General features: G+C 38.6%; 1 protein-coding gene across 1 annotated transcript in view; it reads right to left on the bottom strand.

Annotated features, from left to right (window-relative positions):
- The window catches only part of nxph1 (neurexophilin 1), a 210,303-nt gene extending 185,526 nt beyond the window's left edge, over positions 1-24,777 (bottom strand). Inside the window, 1 exon segment of the mRNA NM_001126902.1 lies at positions 24,473-24,777. Coding sequence (NP_001120374.1) covers positions 24,473-24,526 — 54 coding nt within the window. The 5' untranslated portion in view covers positions 24,527-24,777.
- Between the last annotated feature and the right edge of the window lie 584 nt (positions 24,778-25,361).

Here is a 25,361-nt window from a genome sequence, read left to right as displayed (position 1 = left end):
ATCTCCAGTTGAATACAAAGTACTCCCCTTGCCGGTGTTCAGAGGTATGTGCAATAAAAAAATATGAACTATTTAGTCAATTTGATTTTTCTTGAGTATTTTGGATTTTATTTTAGCTTTGCGACCCATTATGCGGAAATGACTTATTCAAGGCATTTGATTTTTTTTTTATGATTTTGTGTTTTTTTACATTCAGATTTTTTTTTTAATAAATAAAGTAACAATAAAAAATTATAAAATGTATTAAAAAAAATTTATAGAAGTACAAATATTGATCAATAGGCCTCCCTGGGATGGACTTTTTTGCCCCTTAGCGCTTTAGCACTATAGTGTATTTCTAAACCTTACACTTCATTTATGCCACATATTGCCCAATCACTGAAATTAAACATTAACAAGATATGGTATTTATAAAAGTGTTATATTTTCCTTTTACAACACCCAAATGCCATAACTGGCGCTATTGCTTTACACCACCACAGACTTGGTGCAATCCATTCAGGTCGATGGCAAAAAATGTAGACAGCAAGACTATTTCAGTAAGGACCTGCTAAAAATCAACAAACTGCTTTACGAAAAGCGATGGGTGAAATTTTTCACCAGGCACGAATTCACAGCGAAATAAAAGATGGCACCATTGATGGTGTCATTTGCCGCACATTGCAATTTATTTTGACGAGCGCAATTATTTTTTCCAATGTGCCTAATTTTCGCCACTTCACAAATCTTTTCAAAGATTCACAAATTTTTTGTTGGAGCTAGACGGGACAGATTCGTCCATTTTTTTTTCTAGCATTACACGTCTGCATCTTTTCTTGTAGCCGTTTTTAACAAATAAGGAATTATTTGTGCCTTTTACATTTGTGGGTTTAGTCGTGGTAGCAAGAAACTCTAAAACTACACATATCCGATTTTGCTAAATTTGATAAATCAGCCCCAATAATTGTTCATTATTAATTTGTATAAGGGAATAACTTTACACAATCCAAAACTACAAACATCTTGTTTTTTTTCTGATAAGCTGCAATGTGTGTTGTGAATGTAGTGAATCAGCCTAATAAAGCAAGTCAACTATGGATATGTGTACAGCAAATGTGCCACCTAAAATGATGTTTTCATGTTAAATTGGGAATTAAGTCAATTTAAACTATTCTATTAAGTTGTAATATATGAGTTGCAAAGCCACGACACAGAAGTGTGCAGAGTGATGTTATGACAAGACAAATTTGTACAGTATAGAGAGAGTGAAATTGATTCAGCATGATAAAGAGACCTTGGAAACGCTAGACAGCTTTTCAGTGGAGATTGACTGATAACACCAGCAATAATGGTTTGGTAAGATTTAGCATGTTGCGCTCAAGTGTTTTACACATTGCCCAACACAACTAGGAAGAACGTAGAAAAATGATGAGCCCCCTTGAAACTGCAACAATAATTGCAGAGGTCTAGGTCAATAGTTTTTGAAATCCCATCCCTGGAATGCACCAGGGACACATATTATCCAAAGAACATCTTGTAAAACATTCTCAAGGGTAAAAATTGTCAGAGTGAAATCCAAAGTAATCATTGATATCTGCATCATTTCTTCTCTTTTTTCACTGCATTTCTCTGTTTTTCTCCTTTATAATGTCTTTTTGTCCTCTTTGCTCTGTTCACTGCACTTTGTATACTTTTGCATTTTTAGAACATATGGGTAAGGGCATAGAAGCGATTATTTTAGATAATGCATCCCATGAGTTTAGAGCTTTCCCAGCCAATGCTACAGCAACATATTTTTACCTAGGCTTGCAGTACCAGTCCCTACATTATCTGAAGACTGCCAGTTTGCACATATACTAATTTTCAAACTTGAATTGTGGATAAATTAATAAATGAAATTGTCTGCCCCGACTAAAAATATTTATAATAGCTCTAAAAAGAGACCATGCAGACTAACTGGTGATACAGTCATGGGCAGCTAAAACAGCCACTTTACAGATAATTTAATAAATGCAGTTGTTAATGAAAAAAAAATGCTCCTATTTGCTGTGCACAAATTTGCACAAATGTTGCTCCTATTTGTGTTAAAAACAGGTGAACAGGTGAAATGCATGAACCTTCCCAGTTTGCTCCATTGTTTCACAACAAAGTGATCCTAAATATACTCTGTGATCTGGCAGTTATACATAAAAGTGGAAAGTACAAAAATGCATGCAAAATTTGAGCACACACTATTGCAATTCAAAAAGGTACTTGTGTCTCCACATGCTCTACTGCAGCTCAAGGAAAGTGCCAATGTACCCCTTCAGGCTGCTCTGATGAATTACACCAGTGCTATCCAACTGGCTGTCCAAGGCCACATCCAGCCGCACACCCCCCCCCCCCCACCCCGTGTGCCCTCCTACCTGTCTGGCTGCTCTAACTGCTTACCTTTGTCATTTGCGTCATTATATAGTAAGTTGTGTAATTATGTGCTGGGGGCTGCAGTGCTATATACAGGGGAGGAATATGGATTTAATGTTGTGTCTTAATACAACATAATAAACTTCTTTCACATTTGATTGATGTGTGATATCCCTGCAGTGAGTGCCAACCATTTTGGTTTTTGCTGCACTACCACCATTAATGTGGGTGTGGTCTTAAAATCTCTTGTGATAACATGGATGTGGTTTGAAGTGGGTGTTGTTTAAAAAGGGGAGTGGTCATCCTTTGAATGGGGTGCTAATGTTATTAATGCCATGTGTTGGCAATAACGCCATTTCAACTCAATTCCAGGGGCCAAAGGGCTTGCATCAACATTCATATTGGTGCATTGGACATAAGTTGTGCTAGATGAAATATAGTGGGAGGCCAATATTATATTGGTGTTAAGAAAAAAATGTGGGTAATAATCATGAAGATTCACATTTAATTTGGCTGGATTTATAAATGAGCCCTCCAATCTTTTTGCTGACTGCAACAGGTTCAATAATGATAGGAGAGAGGTGTCCTTTGGTGATGGCTTTACATTTGGGCCCATGGTTAAACTAAAGGAAATGAAAAATGTTCTTTGAATAAATATGAATTACAGATGGAACCTCCATTATTGGTGCATTCTGCACACTATAACACAATACTGTTCACTTTAAGGGAAAATGAGGATGGTTTTCTGGTGCCAGATGCAGAATTCATGGTACCTTCATTTTGAAATTATTCACCAAATGCTAAGGCTGAAGTGTACTCATGCTTCATGGTTTAATAGATACTATAGAAAGGTATATGAAAACTACAGGCTCCATCTGCTTGTCCCATATAATAGCTATCAGTCAAAGACAATCTGATTCCTACCCAATGTAATATTGATTGGTAAAGACTATATTAAAGAACCACTATATCCTCATATTTACCTGCAGGGGAATCCCTATGTTGGCACTGATTTATGGTATCTCTCCATACAAGTGATTAGAAAAACTTGTGCCTGGGGTCCAGTGATATCATCTACTGTATGCCCATGGCCTGATAGGCCACCTATTTGTCTGTCTCCTTATGATTAAATCTGGGGGACACTTAAAGATGATATAGATAGCAAATATTATATAAAGCTCACAACATTCTTATGTATTTTAAAATGTAAGGATGAGTGTTGGCTCTCAGCTTGATTTTGATTATTTCTACAGGATTTCATTATCAATCAAGTTGTATTGTTATATAATTATTATAACAATAATGGGAGTCCTAATACAAAAAGAAAAGTCCAACAATGACCCAAAAAAAGTAATAACATTTTGGAGACAAAACAAAAATTCCAGAGAAAAAAGAAAATGCAATTACAAGAAGACTGGCAATCCATTCCTTGGGGAGTGTGAGTGGCCCATTTGGCTCGGACATTGATTCAGATGCTTGTTATGTGTGATTTGATTTATTGGTTACATTTCTGACCTTGCACCAGGGAGGTTACATTTTGGCCATCTAGTTCGCAGGATCATTAGAAAGGATGCTGGGAGTTATAGTTTACAGAAATTTAACAGCCTTAAATGTGACATTTGTGCCTTACATGAGACATTTATCACCCAATATCTCTTGACACCCAACATTTCATGCCTGACTGACTAGAAATTCCAAATCACCATGTCAGTTATGATTTGTTTGTGTCACTGGCTCTCCGGCACACACTTGACCCCCAAAAACACATAGCTCAACAGCAATGACACTGGGCGGTAACCTGCTAAAATATATTGCTTGGAGAGGCAGAAAACAAAAGTGTATGTCTAATAAAATAATATTGCCATATGATGTTACCCTTGTGGTTACGATTTGAGAAGATCATTGTACAAGTATTTTTTATTTCGTAGGTAATATGAGAAAGCAGAAGCCAATAATCTGCACTGTAGAAAGTAAAGGCGTAGAAACAAAGGATGTAATATACAAATGATAAAACAATTGCTTCGGACATATTAATACAAAGATATGCAGAAACACTTACATTGTGGCAGTATATATTGCACCAGCAAGCTATAGTAAATTTCAGAGTAATGCTATGTTTGATTAGTAAGTAAGCCTATAGCTTTCCAGCTGTCCTAAAATTCAGGACTTGTTTTTTGGTCCGTGTTTTTTGGTGGTACTGAATGTCTGCAGTCCGGAACAGCCAATCAGCTTAATCCAAGATACTGTATCTGCTCAGTGAGGCATGACTGCAAGCATCAAGGTCAGTTCAAGAAACTAACCTGAATTGGATATAAAGGACTAGGATTCTATGCTTTAAGTGGGCTCTTTGGGAAGGTAGACAAACTATAAATTCAGAATATGTTTAGGTTTCCACATATTGGTCAAAAAGTGTATAAAATCTGGATGCTGGTGTGTATTGCACTGAAACATTTAGCTGGCCTACGGACCTAACCACAAGACTGAAAAAAAGAATTCCTTCCTTTGCACTTTCAGGTCAGAAGTTGCTCTTTCATTTGGTCCCTGAGTAAAACTCCAATGCAAAGTATAATAATAATTCCTTTTATAGCGCATTTGTCATTGTGTAGTTTTCATGACTATATTATTCAAAGGCTGCTAAAACATACTCCATCTGATTTCATACTGTATGCCGCATTCATCAATCCATCTTTAAAATGATAAATATATGGTCAACTTTACTATGTTCCCCTTCCCAACACACAAGTTATTCAACAAGAGACTTCTGAACCATTTATAATTTAATCTTCTATTGGCTGCTTCTCTGCATAGAACATGGAAGAAACATGATGTGGCTTGATTGTATTAGGATAAATCTGTCTTTTTAAATTTACTTGAGGTATTTTACTGTTACTGACAAAATTAAAATGTCTTAAATTGGCAGAAACGGCATAGGGTATGAGATCCACAAACAAGCCCATGATTGGATTGCCATATCCAGTCTACAGTGGTTTACATTTGATGTGTTAAAGTATTAAATCCTTTAGTGTTTATTGCTCTAGTTGGGCTGTGCAGTTTGCCCTCTTGGGGGCCTGGAGCAGTGGCTGCTGGGGTGGTTAGGGCTCAAGCTGAAGGAAACGCAGGGTGAGATTTGGGTAGAATGTTTATTTACTTACTTAGATACACCTGAAAGCCCAGCATTTAAGTCAGTTGAGGTGAGATTTGCTGTGAAAATGCATTGTCCTATATATTCTTGAAACTACCGCTGATATAATGATGCTCCAATATCCTTCATTTTGGTATGAGCTAAGGGGGCCCTTATCAAAGGTTGGACCTCCAAGGGGCTTCAACTGAAAAAGTCTGACAGCTACTGCTCTAAAGATATGGAATGTAATGCAACTGGAGTTCCACAACTTGTAGTAGCAATAGAACTTATTTCCCACTTCCTACCAACAGTAATGCGTTAGAGGGAAGCGACCCTTTTTTATCTACAATTTTGAATCTTTATCCACAAGTATTTTTTTTTCACTGCCCCAATGTTCCACAAAAGCCATTACCCTTGTATTAAAGATATGTGGAATTGCTAAATAATGCAGCTGTGGTAGACAACATGAATTTTGAATATGCCCTTCAGCTGTTGTTGAACTGTTTGTGGGATCTGTAACTTAACCCAGACTAAATGTAAAATTGAAATGTATTTGTGATAGTACTTTCCTTTTCATCAAAGCAATTCATGCTTTGAATAGGATTTGACAACAATCAGATTGCTGCATGTTGATTCTCTCTGCATTAAACTGAATGCTGTACTTGCTGAGCAGACTGAATAGAGGGTGCTAGTACTTTGCTTAAAAATTCAAATCTCTGAAATACCCAAAGGCATAGTTGAAAAGCAGGACCAAATATGTAACACTCTTGGTGCTAATTGACAAATATTCAGTATATCTTCAAATCCCAATCAAGATAAATTGTGAGGTGCAAAGCAGGGCACAGGTTCAGCAGGTTCAACATTTGCCAGATCCTATTTGTTCTAATCATGTTAGTTGTTAATTCTCATTATCTATGAATTTTAATCCATCGCATTCCTCCGGAACATTGCTTAGTGTTTCAAGTACTCATGTACATCATTAAATATCATTACCATCAATAGAGATGATATTCCATTTTTATAACCATTATATTTTGTACCATATTTCATTTGTATATTAACTGGACTAAGACCTGAGGTTAGATTCTGTATCATTATCGTTTATGATACCTATTTTAAGCGTAGGGATCTGACAGTTTTATCGCAGGTAAAGATCCTTATTAGCATTTTAGTCTTTACTCACAAGACACTGTATATTGCAAAGCTCCGTATGCATGAATATGGTACATTAATAAGATGCAGAATGTCAAGCCGACCTGCATTACCAGACAGAATGTAGCTCTAGTATTTAATACTGTACAAAGTCAAGGACAGATTTTAAGTGTTTAAGACCCAACTTTATATTCTGCCAACATAAGACTGTGCTAAAATGTTGGGCAACCTACTGTACTGCTTTCTGCAATGTGGCACAAATCTTCTTTATTTCCTTCCATTGTTCTCCTGTAGTGTGATAATAACCATTTAAGAAGGCAAAAATAACCAGGTTTTAGCCAAGGTAGGATTAAGTAACTGGGGTGTATAGTGAGCTATAAAAAACAGGCAGTAATAGACCCTACCAGCAAGAATAAAAATGCTGAGAGAAATGGCACATGGGGTGGTTCCCAGCGTTTTGTCACCCATTCAATTTCCAGCTTGGTGAGTGGGCTGCAAAACGTTCACTGTCATAATCACCAGACCCCCAAGTGCATCAGCATGGCAGAGGCCATTATTATTGAGGTCAATGGACGGCCAGTTGCTAGAATTTTGTCACACTTCTGGAAACTGCTCTGGCAGCAAAATGCTGAGACTCACCCATAGTGCCATCGTCCATATGTTCGCTCATAGCGTGTACTGGTCAGCAGCAATAACTTAAATATCCAAAATGGCACCCATAGAAAATGTAATATAATAACTACATAATCTAGTAGACCATACACTTCAGAAAAGAGGGTTTTGAAGAAAAGTGTTATGACTCCCTTCTTATTTATCATGAAAAATTCATGTGCACACAAAAATCTGTGTTAACATTAAATAAAAAGGAGGAAGAAACTTTGTATAAACATATTATGACAGACAAACCCCTATTATTTTTTATGCCTTCAATAAAAAAAAATGTTAATGGTGCATGTTACTGGAAATTAAAAGGGAAATATAATCTTTATGAAGGTAAGGTTTAAATATAGGTTTTTCAGTTCAGATAACTTTATTTCACTGCATATTTGTTGTTATTGAACTCATTGCCATCTTATCATTTTGACCTTGCGCACCTGCTTCCGCTTCCCGATTAAATGGTAAAAGTGTCTCTTACGGCAGATACTGCCACTTTCACCCAAGAACACTTCCGGCCACATTCAATTCAGTGCAAAAACGTTATCTCAAGATTTATCATGTGAAAACTCGTGGACGAGATTCATTTGGAAGAGAAAAAAAGTTTCTTAATGCAATTCCAGTTTTTTCCCATAGACTTTAATAGAGTTTCGCGTGATACACAGTGAGATACGTTTTTCTGAATTAAACTGAATTGCATCTCAAATTGAATCTTCTCCATGAGTTTTCAGGTGATAAACCTTTTTCTTACTGAATTAAATCTGACCCAAAATAAGCTTGGCCCCAATGCAGACCAAGAAGCTAGAGCCCCTCACACCCCCAGTAGTTCTGCCCCTGTTATCGTCTCGTATACACCATCATTTTCAACCCAGAGCAGAGTTAATTTTGCGTCCATACTTTACTGTGACAATTTGAAGGCCTGTTAAAACCTCTGGGATGCTATATTACATTGATTATATAAAATACAGCCTTTCTAGCCATATTTATTTTCAGGGTTTAGTTCTCTTTAAATTATAGCAAGGTGACCATGTTAGAATATATCTGTAACTTTTTTATGAGTGTGGGGTGACAAATAGAGCTCATAGGGTGCTTAAACTGAAAAACAACCTGAAAAAAATTGCTGCAAATGCTGTGGTTTTTAATACTTATACAATTATATACCACAAATTAGCTATTTATTTTGTCTTGTGAGCTATTTGAAACTGTTTCTCATGTCCAATATTCCTGTTTATGACTAAATCAATAACCACAAGCTGCTCCCCTACATCCATTGCTGAATATGGCTAAAGAAAGGAATGAATTTCTTTGGGAAATAACCACAGGAAATCACTGTTATTCAAAATTGTATCTAGAATTCTGAAGTGAGCTGGGCCAATTTCTAGGTGTATTAATAGTGAATTGTTGGACACAAGGAGCAAATAGCATAATCATAATAATTACTGGCACACACATAAGCTGCTGCAGGCATTCTGTGCTTAGAATTGTGCTGGTATTTAAAATACGGGATAAAAATGTATGGAGACCACCTGTGAACTTGTAGCGCTCGCAAAATAATTGCAACAAATCTCTTCTCTCTAGTGCTTTTATCCATCAAAAGCTTTGAACTAGGGATTCATAAGGATGAATCATGATAAAAGAGCACTGATGCATCGCTCTGCTGTACAGCCACCCAAACAAAGGCAAAATACAACGACAGCGGATTTCGATGACAGCAGCAAAGCCGGCAGGAGAAATGTGTATTTGCTTTTTCTTTTTTTTTTTCATTTGATGAAATCAAATACCCAACAGATGAGACAACAACTAAGGTGTTATAATTAATCACAAAATACCAGCTAATATCGCTGACAGATCAGACAGGGGCACAGGATTTTTAATAGAGATTAAAATAAATGTGCATTAAAAATGCCAAATATGCAAAACAGCACAAGCAAAAGAATCAAATAATAAAGAGATATGGATTACAGTGATATAAATGATTGGAATCATGGTTTCTGTGATGAGAGGTCCTTCCATAGTACAGCGAATTATTAAGTAGGTTCTAGGTAATTTTACTTTTTATTAAATTGCCAAGACAGTACACAGTCAGAAATAAATGATATATCTAACTCATAGGATTTAGACATCTAACAAATCATGCATTATAAAAAAGCTTGTGGGACCATGCCTTCATGCACATGGTACCTTTGTGTGCCTTTGGGGTATGGCACTAAAATGGTGACCCATAAAAAATCCTTGACCAAAATCGTAAATTCTATTGCTTTATCAACATCTCAAGTGTGCAGTATATGAACAGTCTGATAAGTTTCATGGTATAATTATCACTGTGTAAGGTGGCCATACACAGGCCGATTGTAGCTGACGATATCGCTCCCTTAGAACGATTTGCGTATCGGCCCATGTAGGGGCACAAACGACCGGCCTGCCCAACTGACATCTGGCTTGAAATCGGGCAGATATCGGGCATGTTAAAAAATGTAGTCGGATCGGGGACCGCATCGGCTCGTTAATGTGGTCCCCGAACCGATTGTGCCTATTACCGGCGCTCTAATTCAATTAGCCTGAATTCACCCGATATCGCCCACCCTTAGGTGGGGGATATCGGGAGAAGATCCGCTCACTTGGCGACCTCGCCATGCGAGAGGATCTTAATGTGTATTGCCACCTTTACTCAAAGGCTAAGAAAAAAAGGCTACTCATGACCAAGCCTGGTCAAGCTTCTTAATGGAGTGCCTGCTGGCCCTACACGTGCCGATTGGTACTTGTTGAGACACTCACTTATGACGGGTAAGTTCTGTATAAAGGGACACATAAAATCCCCCAGTGTCCCCTATAAAGACAACCCAAGGCAGGTGAGGTAGGAGATAAAGGTATAAAAATATAATATATATGCAAGGTATACAGTAGAATATAAAAGTCAAATATACCATCTTATAAAATCACAAAGGTCAGACATGATAGTACTGACTAGCTAAGACCCTACATGCACTTTGCTATTTGCACAGCTATAACCACAGAGCACACAGACAGTTGTAAAAGGGGTATCATATACTTTATAGATAAGGTATGTCATCCTCTATAAATGGCTAAGACTTTCAGGGTCTCATTTGAAGCTGTTAGTGACACATTGCAGTTGCTGTTCTGTGTTGCTGAAAGCTTCCACAAGACTCTGTGTTTGTTTGATTAATAAAGAAATACTTTGAAATAACTGAGAACCTTGTCTCAGGGTCTTGTTGTATAATAAGGTTCTGGTTGGTTAAAATTACCAACATACTGAAGGCTGAGGGTGGTGCACTTGGTGCTGTGTTGCCATCATAACTTTTTCCTAACCACTACCATTTTTTTTGTAGCTTTCAGGGGTGTTGACATTGTTTCACAATGCTGAAATATGACGTGAAGGATGGTAGAAATGGGAATCCCGTTGTGTGTGGGGTGCAATGCAGCTAAAATTATGAAAATATCTATTAAAATGGAGTGCTTTAAGTTTAAAAGCAAGCGTCTTATTGGCTACTATGGGTTACTGCTCCAGGGCAAAATTACTGCCTCTTATTAGAAAGCAATAGTGATGTAGCGAACATCGGCGAAAATGTTCGCGAACCCGTTCGCGGACTTTCGCCAAAACTCGCGAATATTCGCGAACTTTGCGAACCCCATAGACTTCAATGGGAAGGCGAACTTTAAAACCTAGAAAAGCCATTTCTGCCCAGAAAACTGATTTTAAAGTTGTTTAAAGGGTGCCAGGAGGGGGATCAAGGGTAAACATTTCTCTGAAAAATACTTTGTAAAAAAAAAGGAAAAAAAAAACGCCAAAAAAAAACCACAAAAAAATAACGCCAAAAAAAAACGCAAGCTATTCCTATGTATACGCAATGGCGAAAAACCGAAGCGAAAAAACGCGGCAGAAAAAACCGAGGCAAAAAAACACGGCACAAAAAAAAAACGCGGCGAACCCAAATTGGCGAACATCGGCAAAAGTCCGCAAATTTGCGCGAACACCCGATGTTCGCGCGAATTAGTTCGCCGGCAAACAGTTCGCTACATCTCTAGAAAGCAACAGAAATCTCAAATAAAGCCAATCTGTGCAACATCCACATTTAATTTATTTCCTGTTTTTTGGGCGGGTCTGAAAGATATTTTATTAATAGCCTCACAACAATATCTGTATTTTTCTATTCTTATGAAAAACTGGAAACCTGATTTATGATTTCTGTTAAACAACTGTTTTCCTGTGGTTTTGTTGTATATACTGTACATATCTCTTTGGAGTCCAACAGATATTCAGGGGTGTCTTGTTATCCAGATTTAACACAACTTTCAAGTTCAGAACTCAAACGCTGTTGGTGAACAGAAAAGCAACATAACCCACAGACATCCCATGTGTTCAACATTACAATGTATATATACAGTATATATCTATACAAAAGCCTGGAAAATATTAATCTTTCTGTCATTTACTTCTTTCATTTTCTAAAATAGGGTCCAGAGAAATGATGATGGTCCAAACTAAACAATGTTACAATATAATGTTATGTTAATGTTATAATTAAAACATGCTTGCATATTAATGCTTTATAACATTTAGGGGCTGATTTACTAACCCACGAATCCGACCCGAATTGGAAAAGTTCCGACTTGAAAACGAATATTTTGCGACTTTTTCGTATGTTTTGCGATTTTTTCGGATTCTGTACGAATTTTTCGGATCCAATACGATTTTTGCGTAAAAACGCGAGTTTTTCGTATCTATTACGAAAGTTGCGTAAAAAGTTGCGCATTTTGCGTAGCGTTAAAACTTACGCGAAAAGTTGCGCATTTTTCGCGTAAGTTTTAACGCTACGCAAAATGCGCAACTTTTTACGCAACTTTCGTAATGGATAGGAAAACTCGCGTTTTTACGCAAAAATCGTATTGGATCCGAAAAATTCGTAAAGAATCCGAAAAAATCGCAAAACATACGAAAAAATCGCAAAGTACCGATCATTACGAAAAAAACGCAATCGGACTCCATTCGACCCGTTCGTGGGTAAGTAAATCAGCCCCTTATTGTTCAACTGCTAAATTATAGATAAAACTACAGAATTCTAAATTGTTTAGATGCTTTGAGTTGCATAGGACAGACATCTTCTATTGCAATTTGCTGCCCTGACTTTAATCAGAGATCACTATTTTAAAGTAAATAAGAGATTTTGGTTATTCAGCAAAGCAAGGGTGTATTTACCATTCAAACCAAAGAGGCTACGGCATGTTGCCTATACTCATCAGCATGCAAATGAATGTCAGGGTAAAATCTGTTCATAAGTAGCAATAACTTCCAAAAGGTTGCCTTTTATTGGCTCCAGTGGAATCACCTGAAGATGGGAATGATAGGAGCTTCAAAATGGACACTGCTCCTGTATAAACAATAGCAAATAAAATGGAAACATGTACTCACTGCTGAATGTTAAACTATTAGGGGGCTAACTACATTGGAGTTTTAACATTGGAAGGCAAGTTGCAAGTAAAATAAGGACCCTGTGAAAAATGTATGTGAAGGAGTAGAATTTTAGTTAGAGTTGGGTGAGTGTAATGATTCACAATTAGTGAGAACAAGTTTCACTTTTTTGCTATAGTTTATATATAACATAATAATCTCTGAAAGCATTGCATTTAGGGACTAAAATATGAAATATATTGTATATACAATTATATACAAGATGAAAGGGATATTCAAAGCAGCCCTCAGCAGTGCAGGATAACAGAAGGCAGAAAAGACTTTGGAGTTGGCTTTCTTTGTGTTGGCCGCTGGATCCAGATAATGTGAAGATATTGGTGAGCCATGTGGGCATCTTATCTTTATACAGAGAAATGTGTCTGACTCTGGAGACACAGCAAAAAAGATGTCATTTCAAACCATGGTTTTCAACCCCATTTTTCATGCTCATTTTCAGTTTTTCAGTTCATTGTCTTGAAACAGAACAAGAATCAGTCATGAGCAGTCGTCTCTGAGTTCTGGTGAACATCCAAGGAAACCTTAAGACACCCAATAAATTACACTCAAGGCTTTGTTTGCACAAGCAGTTTAGCAAGTTAAAGTTTGTTGGACTGAAAAATGGATAAAAAAAACATCAATTCAAAAGAGTTTTTTATCCTCTTCAAGTCCTTTTTTTGTGTGTGCTAAATCTCAGTAGTCAGATTTTGTTTAATGGTACTTGACTTGTATTCTGAATCACGGGGTTATTACTTTCACACAAAGTTTATACTTTGGAAAGTAAAGCAGGGAGTCACAGACCTTCAGTTAATGTGTGACAGAAACAACACACTGTATGTCAGGGAACTGCATTAAGAATTATGGCGTTCTAGGGTCCAGTGTCTCATGAGCAGAGTTCACAGTATTTCTGAACCCTTAAAGGAAAACTAAAGCCTAACTAAAGAAGTGGGGCAAAAATGTTGCCTTTAGCAATTAAGATCTGTGTCCCCAAAGATGCCGCAGTAGCCCCCCAATCTTTTATTCTGCTGATTCACTGCACATGCTCTGTGCTGCTGTCACTTACCTGAGCTTAGGGACCCACTCACTATATACTGTATATATGGAATATACTGTAATTGTAACGATATAAGATAAGTAATTAATACAGATAATTAGTACATGGCAGTTCAGAAGCCAGTGCAATGAGCATCAGAATTTAATAACCAGCTGATCTAGCATCAGCTTATATGTCAGGCAAATCTGATAACTTTCAACAACCCCTAAGCTCAGCTTCCTAACAGCTGCCCAGAGCACAGTGAGCATGTGAGTGTCACAGACACTTTCCAAGATGGTGACCCCCTGTGTCAAGTTTGAAGGCCTGGATCAAAGCTGCTATTGAGATGCTGAAACTTTAGCCTAATGCAGTAAGTACAGTATATAAATTATGACATTTTTAGCCATATTCATTTTCAGGGTTAGTTCCCCTTTAAGGCCTACAGACTTAATATTCAAATATTATGAGACATTATAGTAATACGCACAGCTTGCACACACTCTCTTGCAGCTAATCATGGAAAACAACAGGCTCACCACCAGGCCCATGCTGGCAATCTGTGGATTCTGGCAAATGCCATAGGGGCTGCTATAAGATGCCATAGACAGTCGCTATTTAGTGGGCTAATGGGGGCTGTTTGGGCCTCTGCTGTGAAATGCCAGGGCCTATTTTCACTCCCAGTCCAGACCTGCCCACTGCCAACTTTGCCTTTGAGCAGCAGTATTGCTAATATTAGTCATTTTGTTCCATATACTTCCTTAGAGCTGTAGGGTTCTTTCTATAAATGATACTGTGAGCAACCTCTTTGGTATGTTGGCCTTCTGGTTTCACCATGCTTCTAGCAGGAGGTGCCCCCATGATGGCACCTGACATTACCCAAATGTACCCCTGATTTGTCAGTAGATTTGCTGGGATTCCATTGCCCCATGATATTTTTTCTAAGTGCCGCATTGGAAAATCAGATTATACTCAATTTAACTTGATATTTGGAGTTGCCTAAGATTTTTATAGCACCTAGTAGCATCTGAATTTCCAAAGGAAAGCACACCTTTAGTTGTAGGAATGTGAATATCATTATTTGTCTAGCTAGTGGGATTAGGTCAAAGCTACACCTTGATTCAGCTCCACCCTATACTTAAAGTGTTATCACATGCTGCACATCTAAGCAGAATATAATAATTCAACTAATCTGACCAATAGTCCATAATCTAACAACTTGGAGTCACTTGAAACCACCACCAAACTAGCAATGCTCATCGGCAGCGCAATTGCAATGTGATCAAAGTTGGTGCAAAAGTTGTCTGGCTTGAATTCAGACCTCACTGAGACCATTTTTTGTTGGAAGTTGGATCAAACTGTATACAGAAACTGTATAATTTGACCTCGATCCACATTAAGGTCTGAATATAACACTTCAAGTACATGCAGGTCCAGCAACAGTTGCAGACTCTGTTGACTGTGAACTTTTCCATAGGGTCTAAAGCAAAATAACTATGAGGAGTTTCCATAATGAGCTGCAGGGAAAATCTCCAGTGTAAACAAGCGCTTGGAAAAAAAGTTCAATCTAAACAGAATGAACTAAACAATCCAAAAGCTATTTGTCCTAAGAACATACTAATACTTAACTAGTTTAGACATTGCCCCAGTTGTCTTTTGCAAGAACACAAGGGAGAAGCTCCGTCAATAGTAGCAGGAATTTATGTAATCACAGGATATGGAAGATGATTACCACTTATTTAAAGTGCTGGGGAATGAAGTCTAACAACCTTTTTATTGAATAAAAATCTGCTCCACTTAATGTCTCCGAGCTTTCATAGAACTTTATATCTTCTTGCTTGATAGTAAACGATTTTGGCTGCTTGTTAAATCAAATTTGCTGTGCCCATAAAAGGCTTTCACTAAATAACAGAAGGTTGTTAGAAGTCAGTCACAAGAGGGTGAAGTGTCAGTATTAATGACTAGGAAACGATTCTAAGCTGCGGGTTTTCTTCAAGCCTTGTCTGAACAGCCAATCAATACAAGGCATCTGAGCACATTTATCAAAATTAAATGGACCTCGCTCGATTCTTATGACTTGAGTATTGTAATGGACAAACTGGGAGTCAGGAACCTGAAAGCCACACACACACACACTATATTTGTGTTCATGTGTGGGTGTCTACACATACATATGCATATAAACATATCCACACACATATACTGTATATTTATATCAAGGTATGGAACCTGTTATCCAGAATGCTTCGGACCCAGGGTTTTATGGATAAGGGATCTTTCCATTATTTGGATCACCATACCTTAAGTCTGCTAAAAATGTATTAAAACATTAAAAACATTAAAATGTATTTAAACATTACAAAAACAGGATTGTTTTGCCACCAATAAGGATTTATGCAGCTTAGTTACTATCAGGTACAATGTACTGTTTTATTATTACGGAGAAAAAGAAAATCATTTTTTTTTAAATATGAATTATTTGATTAAAATGGAGCCTATGGTCTTCCTGTAATTTAGAGCTTTATGGATATTGGGTTTCTGGATAATGGATCCCATACCTGTATGTGTGTGTGTATATATATATATGTATATATATATATTTAACTTCAGTTCTAATTAGATAACAATTCCATTGTAACATACATGAATGGATTTATACACCCACCCTCTGGTGTTTCATTGTTTGATTTGAGGCACATTCTCTTTCACTTTCACCTCTAGACATTTTATCATCAGAGGGAATAGTGTTTACTGCCCCCCAAGGAATATGTCCTTTTTTTTCTAATACATAGAAGCTCAGCGGGGACCTTTTCAGCTTTATGGTATCTTATAAATCAATACCGGCTGCATGTGAATCGCTGCAACTGAGATCGCTCTGATCTTTCAATCACTATAACGCATAAGCGGTGTGTGCGCTCTCCATGGTTCTGAATGAGGAAGGAAAGTGCTGATCACACAGCCCCGACAGTTACATAGGTAACTGGATTGTTATACAAAATCAGCAACATAGTGCTAAGCAACTACATAACAGTGATGCAAACTAACGTTTATATTGTACTCCGTTATGGCCTTTGTGAATCCTGGGCCCTCTGACCAGAAAATGGTTGGAAATGTATCAGGGAACAATAACCTCAAAAATCCTTTAGGGATTCTGTAGTCTAAGAACAACCATTATAACAAATTAGCCTATTTAAATGTTAAGGTTTAGACAACTCTAGATATTAAGACAAATCTGATTTCCAAATTCCAGACTCTGCTATTAAAGGCCATTGCTAGGAGGACTGTAATAAATCTAACGGATATAAAAGTATAAATAGAGTATATCGACTGATGAAGGGGAAGATAGAGACAGACAGAGAAGAGTGAAGCCTGGTCAGATAATTAAGGCAGCTGACAGTTTGCTAGTATATCTACAGATGACAGTGTAAAAAGTAACCTTAGCACTAATAACTATAATGCTGTGCAAAGCGCTTCTAATAAAGCTGTAGGTAGGACATTCCCTCCTATGTCAGTACCAGGCAGTTACATGCAGCTTTATCCATCCGGCACAATACAAAAGAAACAGTTTAACCCCTTGCCATAAGAGTCATTACCAGCAGATTCCAGGACACTCAATGTGTGCCCCCCCCCCAAAGTGAAAAACGAGCAGCCCCCAGCAGCCTAGGAAATAAAGGACCCCCAACTGAGCATATGGCAAGGCATTCATTTCACTTATGTAGATTTAAGTGACCCTAATCCATTTAGTCATTGTTGTTCTCGTTCCGTGGGTTTCAGATCATTTATCTGTTACCCATCACTGGTAGCCTTTCCCTGCCTCACTAGCGCGGGGAATTACACAGATTCCAAACCCCAAAGCACAGATGGTTTCTAAGGAAACACCATTTTTTCCAAAGGAGCAATTTATGTTATTGTGAGTAAAATAAATAGACCAAGACAGCCCCTAACATGGTCCATTCTTTGGCGGATTATCTTGTTTCATTCTCTCTCTCTCACACTCACTCTGTCTTTTATAAATCCTTTTCTCTACTCTTCTCCTTCTAGTTTTCTCTTTCTATATCTCATTCCCTTATTATTTGGTCTTATATTTCTCTTTCCCTCTGCCCTGTATGTGTGTGCATGTCCTGTATATGTCTTTGTCTATATCTAGTTCTGTCTGCCTCTTGATCTTTGATTTTCTTTGTTTCACACTTTTTTCTTCCCAGACTCGCTCTCCCACAGTGTGTTTCTCTTTTCGTTGTCACTTCGCTTTTATTAGCCGTGTGTTTTTTGTGTATATAAGAAAGACTGTGTATGTTAAAAATCGAATAAAATCATGTGTTTCTGTGTATGTGCTTTTGTGGGTGTGAGAATGGCTGTGTATGTAAGAGAGAATAAAAGTGTGTGTGTGAGAGAGGGGTGTAAGGAGAAGGAAAGGGATAGGAGTAAGGAAAAAAGAAATGGTATTTGAGAGAATATATTTAATTTCTTTTTCCTCTTTCATTCCTTATTTCCTCATGCCTTACCTTCATTCATTTTTCACTCTCTCCATTTCTTCCATTCTTTCCTAATATATATATATATATATATATATATTTATTTAATAAATAATTAAAAGGCAATATTCCCCATTAAGATTAACATATACTCTTGCTTAACATTCTGCATTTGTTTGGAAATAGTGCCAATTTAATGTTGCCATATAATAATGTATTAAGATTGGGGGTGGCCAAACGCTAGATCTGGTTGGGGATAAGCTGCAGCAAGAGCAGAGGGAGAACCGGTGTATATATCACTTCAAAAAGACTTTGCATAGTAATTGGGAGCTGGGGGCTGGCATTGCTCATATCAATCTGACAGAGCCAACTCAGGAAATTGCTGGTAATATTCATCTGGGGGCCACTTTCATTAAACCTCATTCATTGGACATTGACAATGAATTGATTGACAGGCTAACTGCAGAGGCTTTTTATCCTTGATGAAGTGCTTGCCAGGACTTGGGTATTTCCCCCTTTTATTGTCACATTCCCTCAAGCAGAGTCGTCAACATGTCAATCTGGTCGTCTCAATCGCTAAAGCCGTGTCTCCCAAGCACCCAAGAGGCTTGGTAGGAACTGACTTACAAGCTGACTAGCCAAATGGAAAGTGTCCTCTTTTATGTACGATGGCACCCAGGCACAGAATCACATACAAGCGGAGAATTGGCAACAAATTATAAATGGTAGTAGTAGACAGACTGGTCTTGATCACTTATATTTGGGTGATAGTACAAGGGCTGTTGTAGATATCCCAGTGTAAATTCCCTTTCAGAGATAGTTAATTTGCTGCACTGCAGTTGTTGCAGCAGAACAAACCCCACTATATTCTGACAAAGAAAGGGTTAAACCAAGGCAGTAGGCCAATCAATATTAAATATCAGATGATTCTTTATTTTTATTTTTCTTAAGAAAAATCTTCAATTGGTCAAATGAATTCATTACATGGGTGACTATTGGGAAGTATAGGGTTAAAAAGGTCATTTGATGTGCATTGGATTCTCCCTTGTCAGAATGGGGCTATAAAGTATAAGCAGTGAGCGATTTACTTCGCCCAAAAGGTAATTTACCACCAAGCAATGACTAAATGTGGTTTCTTTATTACAGTTATGACCTTTTAGAAAGTCAGAGGAAACCTTAATGTGGCCTAAGAAATCAGCTGACAGCCGATATGCAGGGAAGGCTGCAATTATACAGGCCTGCAGGCAGATCTAATGTAATACAGGGGCCCACCAGCACTGAGAGAACGGCCCCAGGATTCCAGAGTATCAGTAGCTGATATGGCCAAAGGCTGAGCTCTATCCATTAGTAAGGATTATGCACAGAGGCATGATGCTATACTATAAGGAATCAGCAGTACTGATATACTACATGCAAGCATCAATCTTTACTACATTGCCAAGCTAAATCTTTCACTCAAATTAAACTTGAATAGAAGTTAGAACAAGTCCGTTCCTACCCAGCCTCTTGGGTGCTTGGGAGACACAGCTTTAGCGACTGTGAGGAGCAGATTGACATCTTGACGACTTTGCTTGAAGGAATGCGACAATAAAAGGGGCAAATACACAAGTCCTGGCAAGCACTTCATCAAATATAAAAAGCCTCTGCAGTGAGCTTGTCACTCAATTCATTGTCAACATCCAATGAATGAAGTTTAATGAAAGTGGCCACAGACGAAACAGCAGGCACTCATGGATCCCATGAACAGGCATATGTAAATGAAATGCAAACTTTATTTGGGGCAAACAGGAGACATAGCCTTACGCGTTTCGAGCACAGAGCACTTGGAGCCACTAATGAAAGTGGCCCCCAGATGAAAATGACCAGCAGTTTCCTGAGTTGGCTCTGTCAGATTGATATGAGCAATGCCAGCCCCCAGCTAAACCGCTCCCCGCTCCCAATTACTATGCAAAGCTTTATTGGAGTGATATATATACACCGGCTCTCCCTCTGCTCTTGCTGCAGCTTATCCCCAACCAGACCTTGCGTTTGGCCACCCTCAGTCTTAATACATTATTATATGGCAACATTTAATTGGCAATTACAGCACTGTTTCCATGTTTCCAATCAAATGTTCGGCAAGAGGAATAATAAATCTTAATAAGCAATAATTGGAATTTGTTTTTGTTTTTACTTATGGAAATAGGGAAATAAGGAGAGGAATAAATAAAAAACAAACATATAAATCATTAGAAAAGAAAGGAAGAGAGTAAAAAAGGAATGAAGGAAAGGCATAGGGAAATAGGGAACGAAAGAGGAAAAACATGATCATTGAAATATATACTCTCACATTCCATTTCTTTTTTGCTCACTCTCTCCCCTTTCCCTCTACTCACACACATACTCTTTATTACACTGCCCCCTTCACACAAAAACACACTTACACTTAAGGGGGCATTTGCTAAAGCTTGATTATTTCAGTTCGGGTTTTTGACACCAATACCCGATTTTGTCACAAAAAATGTATTAGGTGTCAAAACCACTAATTTCTAAATGGAAAATTACACCACTAAAACCTGTCGAGATCATGTAGAATGGCAGGTGTCCCTTTTACAATGGGAAGATCTTTCTTTGCTTCGTGGTTTTAGGGGTTTTCGGGTTTTTATGATGCTGGCTTTTGTGTGGCAATACGAAAATGTTGCTGTTTTCGTGCGACAAAACGAAAAAGGTAATTTTTTCTCATCCATGATTTTCCGTTCAGAACTTTTGAAAAATGACTGACATTCATAAAAATGAGTTCATTTGTGGTTTCAAAAAACTATTAAACCACGAAAATCTGAATGTTAATAAATGCCACCTTATATTCTCTCTAACATACACTCTCTTTCTTACACCCACACATACACAAAAACACACACTTATGCTATTCTGTCTAACATACACTCTCTGTCTTACACACATAAAAACACACAGATAATAAAAGAAATGTGACAAAGAAAAGAGAAAAACAATATGGGAGAGCGAGCCCGGCAAGAAAAAAGTGCAACAAAAGAAGTGAAACAAAGAAAACAGAAAAACTGAGAGGCGAACAGAACAAGACTTAGACCCAGACATAGGACAACCACACATACAGGGCAGAGGGAAACAGAAATACAAGACCAAAGAAAAAGAGAAATAACAAGAGTGAAAATGAGAGAAGAAGAAGAAAGTAGAGAAAAGCGTATATAAAAGACAGAGTGAGAAAGGGATAATCCGCCAAAGAATTGGCCATGTTAGGGGCTGTCTTGGTCTATTTATTTTACTCACAATAACATAAATTGCTCCTTTGGAAAAAATGGTGTTTCCTTAGAAACCATCTGTGCTTTGGGGTTTGGAATCTGTGTAATTCCCCGCGCCAGTGAGGCAGGGAAAGGCTACCAGTGATGGGTAACAGATAAATGATCTGAGACCCACGGAAAGAGAGTTATGCGAGGATACAACTTTGCAGCATGCAACCTGTGGCCCTTTAAGTGAGGAAGAAGAACACATAGCAGGAGGGTCGCAGGTTACATGCCATAGTGCAGAAAAGAAAGAGAACTGTGGCAGAACAATTATAACAACTCTGTAATTCAGCTTGGAAAACAAGACCAAAATATTCCTGAGTTATCTCTTCATTATTAGAGATGGAGTGGAAGGCTTTGTTGGAACTTTGGCAGCTGGCCTGAGCCCCAACATAAAGGAAACAAATATATGTTATTCAGGGGATTTCCATCTGCAGTCATTCCTCCAGGAGTATAGAACGATCAACCCATATATCCATACTATATATTTAATAGGTATTTAGCAATACCTGTTTGCTTTTGTCAACATTTTCACCTCTAGGGACCCCTGAGATATCCAAGGCCCAGGAATACTCTAACCCCCCCCCCCCCAAGGACATTTGCAGAGGTCACGCCATGGGATGCACAGAATATAGCTCCAAAGTGTGGCTTTATCCTATCCTGTTAAACTTTGTCTAGACCTGGGGGTGAGATCATAAAAGGGGTAAAAGCTAAAATATTTATATAATTGAAGTCCTATAGACAAAGGAATATTTGCTTGCTAAGTACACCACATCCGGTCATAGAAGTACTAATTTACTAGATATAGAAGTACTATTGGATCTATTTATAAGCCATACCTGCAATTTCATATACAGTATATATATATATATACTGATAACTGTGATGACTTCTTCAGCAATGAAATTAGATTTTGGGGGTGTCCTTCTTTCCCTTTACCAATGTATATTACACATTGCGGTCTTGTAGTCTTACCCAACATTCTCTAATGGAACAGGGCAAACCCAAAATGATTTAAATTACTTATACTGAAAATATGTGTGTGTGTATATATATATATAGTTTCCCCCCTCTTTAAATTTAAGGATTTTGCTTTTCTTTCTTTATTGCTTGGGATCTGTGTTGCCTTGAGTGAAATTGGAAAATTGTATCCTATTCCACAATTGCCAACCCCCTGTGAAAATGCATTCAGGTAATGAAGTCTGTAACTAAACGGTAATTGAATCAGCATAATTTGCACACTGAATGGTTTTCAAATGCTCCCAGTTTACAATTAAAGTAGAATTAATGCGCTTGTTGTTCAGACTGCGCTGCATTAGAATAAATCCAACACAGTTGTTATAATGAGAGAAAAAGCATATTAGAGCCAACAAACACATTTCATATTGAAGGCAGCATATTGATTTCATTCCGTTTTTTTGGGCAATAATTTGTGAGGTATAGTAACACAGAGTATTGTGCAGGAAATTGGAGATAGAAGTTGTGAAACCGTAGGAGAGAAAGAGGCTTTACAAGTAATGGTTTAGCCTTGTGCTGCCGGTAACATTAGATCATTCCCTGCCATGGCCCTGTGTAGACTTTCCTCTTATTTATAGATAAAAGGGAGGAAAAATGAAAGAGTCTTTGCCATTCAGGCACCGGATTTCCTTTAATAGTGACTGCACAATGAAGCGATTCCTTGAGTATTTGCTCTTGATGAATCTTAATCAACAAAAACTCTGGGCGCACTTGAAGTGAAAGCAGCTGTGTCTGATGCTTCTGTCTTCACCTGCCAGCCTTAGGTTGGCAAGTACCACTGGGTGTGACATGCAGCGCCCTCGTGTGGCAAAGCTGAGTCACAGACCCCCAAGCACAAGCTGCTAGACATGCCAACATCAGGGTGATCATTTTAGCAAAAAAAGGTTAACTCAGCCATTTTTTCTTTGACTCAGACTAAAAAGTAAGACTTTGTAGCTATGCCAGACCAGCTCCTTGTCCTCCACAGACTGGAAACAATGGAAACAGAGCTACAGTATAACTTCAGTGAGAAGCTCCCTACAGTTATTAGCATTTACTATAAATTAAATCACCCCCTTGTTTTATATGTTGGGTTCCTTACTGAGTCGGAATTGCTTCATAAGGCACCTACACTCCCGGTGATGCAGGGGTTAACCAAGAAGCCTCGCAACTTGGTCAGCTACAGCAGCTTAATTACTCGCAGCCGCTTCCCATATTGTCACAGCTACATTAGAGATGGCTGGACACACATAAAGCAGTGCACAGGGGAATGGCAAATGTCTACAATGTTAATGGGGCACTTTCCAGCTCTACAACTGAAAAGAAGTTTGTAAAAGTCATTACGACACCATTCACCCCATTGAACAGTGAAGCATTCAGCCGGTCAATGCAATCAATACCCTGAGTCCTTTGAATCAGTCAGAGCTTCTAAATGGGATACTAAAGTCACAGCTTGTATCGACTCAGTACAAAAGTTCTACCCTGGCACTGTGTCTGCATTCTGTCGCAGGTGCAACTTCTCTGTACTAACTTTCATGTAACTTTCTGCAGTGTTCTGTGTTCTACATAACTGCTACAGTTCTCGTTCTTTTCCCCACTGTGAATCTGCCTGGTGGTATGTAACCTGCTCCCTGTTCTATCATTCTCAGTTGAAGGGCCACAGGTTGCACGCTGCAAAGTTGTACCCTTGCATAACTCACAAGGAGAATGAATTAGAGAGTGCAGTGCCCTTCTAGCCCCATTTCAGTTCCCTCTCCCTGAGTATCCCTACCTGCAAGATCAAGTCTATTCACACAACATGCATAACAATGCGAACAAGACCAACATTACACTGCGATTTCTGCACAGTGCTGATGGCCAGTTCTAACTACTTTATTAGGCAAGAAGAAGCATGGGACTTACCAGCTGGAGGGTGGCTTGGAGCAGGAGCACGGAGAGCCAATACACAGGCTGCATCCTCCCTGATCAAACTTACTCGGGTCCTGCTTGCTCTGTTCTATTCCTTCAAGAACATAAATCCAAGCCTGACATCCACTTTTACAGCACCTGGACAGCTCCCTCCAGCCTAGATAGAAAGGAAATGATGCACTCCATGACCGCAAGACAAGGTTACACTGTGAGACAGGGGAGAGAGGAGCAGGCAGCTGCCAAGGGTTACAGGAGGAAGGGAAACTAATAAAAAGCTTTGCGAGGAAGTTAATCCAGCGGAGAAGCGATCGCACAGTGGTTGGATGCCAGGATTATTCTGCAGATAGATCACTTGCGATCAGTCCAAGTGTGCGTGTTTTGAGGGTGGGGGTTGAAGGCAGAATGCAATAGGTTGCTGAGTATGAATAGGCAGCCCCTGCTTGCTGGAACTCACAGCTTTTACTGACTGCCTTGCTCTGTCAAACTGTTCTCTGTTTCTAAAGCCTGCAAGGGAGCTCAGCACAAGCACAATCTGCAGCAGAGCTAGAGCCAAGCACAGGGTGCCAGGCATGAAGGGCACAGGACTAGCACACCCTGACCTTCACTTTAGCTGAAGGTCAGTTTATCTGCACATAACAAAGCTACAAAATGAGTAAAGGGTACGGGGTAAAAATGCAGAAATGATTGCAACCCCCTCCCTCCCCCAAACACACCCCTCATCCCCACCCAAACTAGACACAGCTCAATAAAACAGTAGCCACAGCCCAAAGAAAGTCCAACTCACTTGCCTCTATTTGCATCTGGCCGTGCAAGGCTTTCAGACAGGCGCTGCAAACATACTGCACCTAAGGAGTCCCACTTCTCAGGAGTCCCAGGTTTAGTG

Source organism: Xenopus tropicalis, chromosome 6 (assembly GCF_000004195.4).
Source record: "Xenopus tropicalis strain Nigerian chromosome 6, UCB_Xtro_10.0, whole genome shotgun sequence".
Taxonomy (NCBI): domain Eukaryota; kingdom Metazoa; phylum Chordata; class Amphibia; order Anura; family Pipidae; genus Xenopus; species Xenopus tropicalis.
Note: the sequence above shows the minus strand (reverse complement) of the source record. Positions and strands in the feature narration are given on the sequence as shown.